This window comes from Trachymyrmex cornetzi, unplaced genomic scaffold (assembly GCF_001594075.2).
Source record: "Trachymyrmex cornetzi isolate Tcor2-1 unplaced genomic scaffold, Tcor1.1 scaffold140, whole genome shotgun sequence".
NCBI classification, from domain to species: Eukaryota; Metazoa; Arthropoda; class Insecta; order Hymenoptera; family Formicidae; genus Trachymyrmex; species Trachymyrmex cornetzi.
The window spans coordinates 330,874-337,143 of record NW_017295983.1 but is presented as its reverse complement, the minus strand read 5'-3'; the positions used below and the strand labels follow the sequence as shown (position 1 = coordinate 337,143).

The window sequence follows — 6,270 nt, the reverse complement described above, 5'->3', positions numbered from 1 at the left end:
TATATATATATATATATATTGTTTTTTTGAAAAAAGTGGCCTATTTAAAAAAGATTTGAGTACATAAAGTTTGATAAAAAAAATATAACGCATGAGAGAAATGTTTTTATATTATTGATCCGGCATTTGTATTTTTATATTAGAAATTATTGAAATAACATTTATGAAAAGTCGGAAGTTTTTTATAATATAATACAAAAAATTTTTACTTATAATTTTAGTATAAATAATTTTTACATCTGTAATACAATAAACTGGATATAAGCAAGTAGAAATGTAAATATTTATATATTCTCATACGACTTAGAATTTAGAATTAATAAATCATCACCAAGCAAACTGATACCTCAGAATTGCTCTTAGTAACAAATTAAAATAGATTGTTACTGTCAACTAGACAGAATAGTTTTAAAAATGCTATGCCGTTCCAGCGCTTGTAACTCAACGAGAATAGTAGCTATAGTATGTCTCAATTGATGAAACTTTGCCAAAGATAATTCAAAAGTTATGCATTCACCTGTATTGAAAATCCATTCCATTATAATAGTTGGTTCTAGTACTCTGTTTAATATACTGCAATATATATGGAAAAATATATTAGAATTCTCTATAAAATATTATTTTATGATAAATATCTAATAAAAAAAAATCCAAACATACTTTGATGAGATTGTAATATCTACGCGCCATTTGCAGGATATAAGTTGTGGATTAAATTTTGTTCTTTGAATTAAACCTAATAATAAGTCTGCTTGTTTTGGACCATAAATTACAGAGGATAAATCTTCCACACATTCTGGATTCAATCTGTAATATGTACAAAAAATAGCTAAGAAAAATTCTGTATAACTTTTCAGATGCTATTATAAAAAAAAATATATCATTAAAATTCTTTATAACAATTATTGTTATAGATATGAATTTATTGGTTATATAAAAATATAAATGTTGTCACAAGCTATAAGAGCCATATGAGCTACAGAATCTAACAGGGTATCCCGACCTTTTTTGCCAATCACTTTTGTGTAGATAAAGCGGACTAAACTGAGTCGAAAAGTCCTCTACCATTTTGCAATTATCGCAATAGTTAACAAGATATTAATTACTAAAAATTGCAAAATATTGGTCTTGAATAATTTTTTACTCAAATACTATCAATAGAAAAACTGCTAGAGACAAAAATTATTTATTTTCTTCTCATAAAGTTCTGAAAATTTTTTCAGAATTTTTTATCAACTTTTTAGTAATGCATTTTCTTATTTTTACCAACATGAGAAAATGCGGTATTAAAAAATTCTGAAAAAATTCTGAAAAATTCTTAGAACTTTATGAGAAGAAAATAAATAATTTTTGTCTCTTGCAGTTTTTCTGTAAAGTTGATAGTATTTGAGTAAAAAATTATTCAGGACTAATATTTTGCAATTTTTAGTAATTAATATCTTGTTAACTATTGCGAAAATTGCAAAATGGTAGAGTACTTTTCGACTCAGTTTAGTCCGCTCTATCTACATAAAAGTGATTGGCAAAAAAGGTCGGGACACCCTGTATATGTACACTTACTTCAATTCTTCCAACCATTGTTTAAATTCCACAGGTTTAATATTATGGCATTGCGAACGTAGATATATTTTTAAAATTGTAAGAATAGCAGCATAATATTCATCTACATGTTCTTCAGGTATGCTATATTTTTTACTTATTCTTTCTAGTATACCTTCTTCTATGTGTTCCAGTTCTATTGCTTTTACTGCAACTATATATTTTAAACAATTATTATACAAATGACATAGATATCCTGTTCCTTCTTGTTATACATAATTATGTAAATTTCATGCAGTATTAATTTAGGGCGACTGTTACCAACGCCGATTAACTTAATCGACGATTAACTCAATATATATTGTAGTCAACAGTAAGACTGTATATTCTTAACTTTATCTCTTCGTGATATATTTCTCTCTCTCTGCGTTCCTATACTTAATTGTGATAAAACTAATGAAAATCTTCTATCTATAATGGTAATTCTGCTGATTGAGTTAATCGTCGATTAAGTTAATCGGCGTTGGTAACAGTCGCCCTTAATATTTCAATGCAATTTTTATTTAATTCAATTACAATTCTTTAAAATAATTTTAGTTTGTTTTTAATAAAAGTAATAACTCACGTTGTATTAATGGACGCGCGAATGTTTTCTTTAATTCCGCAAGATATTTTGTTTTGTTCCCTAAAGCACTCAAAAGCTGCGTTTGAAGGGGTGTTGTCATTGTTACGATGAGTTCAGTGACGTTCGAATATAACTGACAAATTTCAATTAATATAACTTAACCAAAAATGTCTTGTGCTCGAACGCCCCAAACAAAAATTGAACGTATTGCCATCTATTGGATATTAGAGAAAATGAGGTAAATAATATTACCGAGATATGATGCTGGTAGAAAAATTTATATTGATCGACTGTCGATATATATAAATTTCTAAAAATAATTGCTTGAATTATATTGATGTAAATATATATCTGAATAATATATATTATTTAGTATATATTATGCAGTATTTAAATTCTTTATTTTTATACAGATGCGTCATAAATTAGCATACATAAAAATTAGATATATTTTAATAATGATTGAAATGGTCGATAATGTCAACGTTCTATCCATGTTCCAGAGTTAGATCACGAAAAATTTATTCATTACCAATGATTTAGTAGTAATACTGTCAATAACGCGATAAATAAATAATTATACTTATAAAAGCTTACTTATAATTATTACAAATCTTTTGGATATAAAATTTGAATTAATAACTATTTCGCGCTCAACAGTCACATCATTAATGATGTGAATGTCGATTATTTGTGAGGAAGAGATCAATATACATATATAACAACGCCGTTAAATACAAATTGTGAATTATAATGTTATGGAGCATGTCGTAAGATTTTTTTAGTAGCATTTATATATAAAATCACATTAATTTTAATATTTTAAGCTTAATATACGACGAGAAAATCGACCAAATTCCCTGATATACTTGGTTGAAGTCACAGCTTACAACTGACCGTGTGGCCTAATGGATAAGGCGTCGGACTTCGGATCCGAAGATTGCAGGTTCGAGTCCTGTCACGGTCGCAGGCAACCAATTTTTTTTCTGCTATACGCGAGACACACTGTATGTCCTATGATTTTCATATTTCATATGTTTATTCTTTTTAGTAATAAAAACCCGTCAGAAATTAACAAATATATAAAAATTTTTCAATTATTTTTAAAATTAAAAAAAAAACTAATTAATATCTATTAATTAATCTAATTCAAAATAAAATTAATGTATGAATTTAAAGTGAAATTGTTTCTTTCAATTTAAGCGCAATTTAAATAACATAGGTAAAATGATATATTATATATGTATATATATATATTTTTTTATCAAAACCTTTTCGTCATTATACATTCTAGTAAACGAGGATGAATTAAAACAGATTCATTTCTTCAGAAAAACGCATTTGCGAACGTTAAGTGAATCCTTTTCAATCCGAACGCATTTTATTTATTTATACAATTATATATATACAATCATATCTGGCAGTTCTAAAATACATTATCGTGAATTGAAAAATATAATTGTAATTGTCCGGCAAAAAATGTTTCATATATATGTAATTATATATGTATAATTATATATAATTATATAAAATTACATAAAATTATATAAAAAATTGACATATTTTATATACAGTTATATATAATTATACATATAAAATATGTCCATATATATAACATTTTTTTTCCGGGTGTTTAACCTATTTAGTCCTCAAATTAAAATTCTGAATAGGAAATACAGTTTTTCTATCCAATTAGATCCAAGTATTGAAAATTTGGAATTGAGAAGTACTGATAAATGAGTTAAATAATTACAATTATGTTTTTCAATTCACGGTAACGTATTTTAGAATTGTCTAATGATTGATGTCTATAATTTTATAAAAGAATAAAAATGCGTTCAGATTGAAAAGGATTCACTTAATATTCGCGAGTGAGTTTTTTTAAAGAACTGAATCCGTTTCAATCCATTCTCATTTACTGGGCATATTTTATATTAAATATTTAACTTATTAAATTCTCATAGCAAAATAAGCTATTATTATTTGTTCAAATGCAAATAATAAACGTTAAAAACATAATTATAGTTGATGTCAAAATAATAATGAATAATATAACATAATCAGCTTATTTGTTCGATTGTATTAATTGCATTTTGTTATTGTATAATAATTGTAATATCTATGTTTTATTTGTGTGAATTTCCTAATATTTAAACCAAGCTCCACATACGAGTACAAAGTCAACGACCTCGAGACATTTTCTTGAATAATAAGCAATGAAGATTTAAAATTGCAGTTGATGTCGCATAATGCGCGCTATGACATTATCAAGAAAGGTCGTTGGTTCCCGAAACATTATTGATTAAATAGCCTTTAAATTACCTTTTAGCTAAATTCTCTACAGTAAAATTTCGTCGTAACCTATTTATTATAAAATTGTCGATATTAAACATTGATAATTTATTGACTGTAAAATGTATGAGCAGCATTTGCAGATTGCCGCCAATGGCAACTAAATTTTAATTTAAAGGTTTAATCTTATATTATTATATAAGAATAATATGACAAAGTATAATCTAGAATAATAATTTATATATTATTTACAGTACAGAGAGAGAAAAATATAATTTTATAAATATATATTATATATTTTAAATTATATATTTTATAAATATAATTATTTTCTTTTCTAAAGAAATGTAACAAATATTTATATAAATTTTTATTTAAAATAGTTCATGTAAATCTCTCTCTAAATATTTTATCAATTGCTTACAGATATTTAAGAAAAATTGTTTTTAAAAAATGATCAGATCTTATATTGTTAATTATTTTTTAAATATATGTCAGTAAATATCTTATATTGTAGCAAAATTATTTGATAAGTTGCTTTTTGTCTTGGGAAAAGATATTTTAGTACTTACAAATTTTAGGTTAGTAATGCGATTTAAGTTCTACCATATAATGAATTCATTGGTGGGACACCACAAGTACCTTCGATAGCTCAGTTGGTAGAGCGGTGGACTGTAGTTGGAAGGATTATGAGCAGATATCCATAGGTCGCTGGTTCAAATCCGGCTCGAAGGAATCTTTTGATATTTTTTAAATACTTTTTTATATTAAAATGAACCTTTATTAAGTTTAAACATATCTTTTAATAGAATACACTATCTCTCTTTTTATTTTCAAAATTATTAACATTTTTTTACGAGAATGTATATATGTATATCACATAAACTGTTGTAATTTTAATACAAGATATTATATTTATATTACTATATGTGGATTGCTATTGTTCTTGGAATGGTCAAAATGAATTTTTATAAATTTTGTTATAAACAAAGTTCTCTTATTTATATATAATAATAAATATCTTTGAAAAAAATATACTCATTAGAGATTTTATAGTTACTATATTTTAAAATGATAAAATGAATATTGATTATTATTATAAATAATGCCATAGGTTATTATTACTATCCTATTTACGTTATATTTAACTTTTTGTTGCAACATTAAATAAAGAGAAATACATTTCAATATATATTAGGAAATAAACAAAATTTTTTAACTTATCTACAATTATTTTAATTTAATATTTTTTAATATAGCTGAATATTTATCATTATTTTATTCTATTTATTAAACAGGTTTAACTGTGTTACATTATACAAAATATAAAGTCATTTTTATAATTACTCAAATTGTTTACAAAATATTTTCTTTAAAAAAAATTGTGTGAGTAAATAGACAGACAACACAAAGAGAGGGAAACTAAAAATAGTCTTTCATTTATCATTCACACAGTAATGCATAAAAAGTGCATTTCATGATTTTTCAGTGATGCATGAAGAGTGATTACTTCATGATTTTCCGTATATGAGGTATTGATTTCACATCTAAAAACATCTAAAAAAACACGATCAAAATAAAGTATAAGATCAGAACTTCTTCTGATTTAATTAGAAGGCATTATGTTGACAGATTGTTAAACATAGGACTAAACTTAAAATTGTAAAAATTTCAAATATAAAATTGAAATATAAAATATAGAGAGACATCAAAAAATAATTTTAAAACGTTTAAAAATTTTTAAGTACAATATATAAAATAGCGTAAAAAGTCTGTTTTATACTACACGAATTATTTCTGTAAAGAATATTATA

General features: G+C 24.6%; 1 protein-coding gene and 2 non-coding genes across 3 annotated transcripts; 2 read left to right on the top strand and 1 right to left on the bottom strand.

The window, feature by feature from the left end:
* Positions 1-389: 389 nt before the first annotated feature.
* Positions 390-2,339, bottom strand: LOC108771153 (Like Sm protein 4). The gene is made up of 4 exons (XM_018523077.1): positions 2,165-2,339; positions 1,561-1,753; positions 661-807; positions 390-573 (listed from the first exon to the last, which is right to left on the bottom strand). Exons 1-4 carry the CDS (start codon positions 2,262-2,264, stop codon positions 390-392), a joined length of 624 nt encoding a protein of 207 aa, XP_018378579.1. The 5' UTR covers positions 2,265-2,339.
* A 719-nt stretch (positions 2,340-3,058) lies between these two features.
* TRNAR-UCG (transfer RNA arginine (anticodon UCG)) lies at positions 3,059-3,131 on the top strand. The gene has a single exon. It is a non-coding gene; the product is annotated as a tRNA-Arg (tRNA).
* A 1,966-nt stretch (positions 3,132-5,097) lies between these two features.
* TRNAY-GUA (transfer RNA tyrosine (anticodon GUA)) lies at positions 5,098-5,191 on the top strand. The gene is made up of 2 exons: positions 5,098-5,134; positions 5,156-5,191. It is a non-coding gene; the product is annotated as a tRNA-Tyr (tRNA).
* The last annotated feature ends 1,079 nt before the right edge of the window (positions 5,192-6,270 follow it).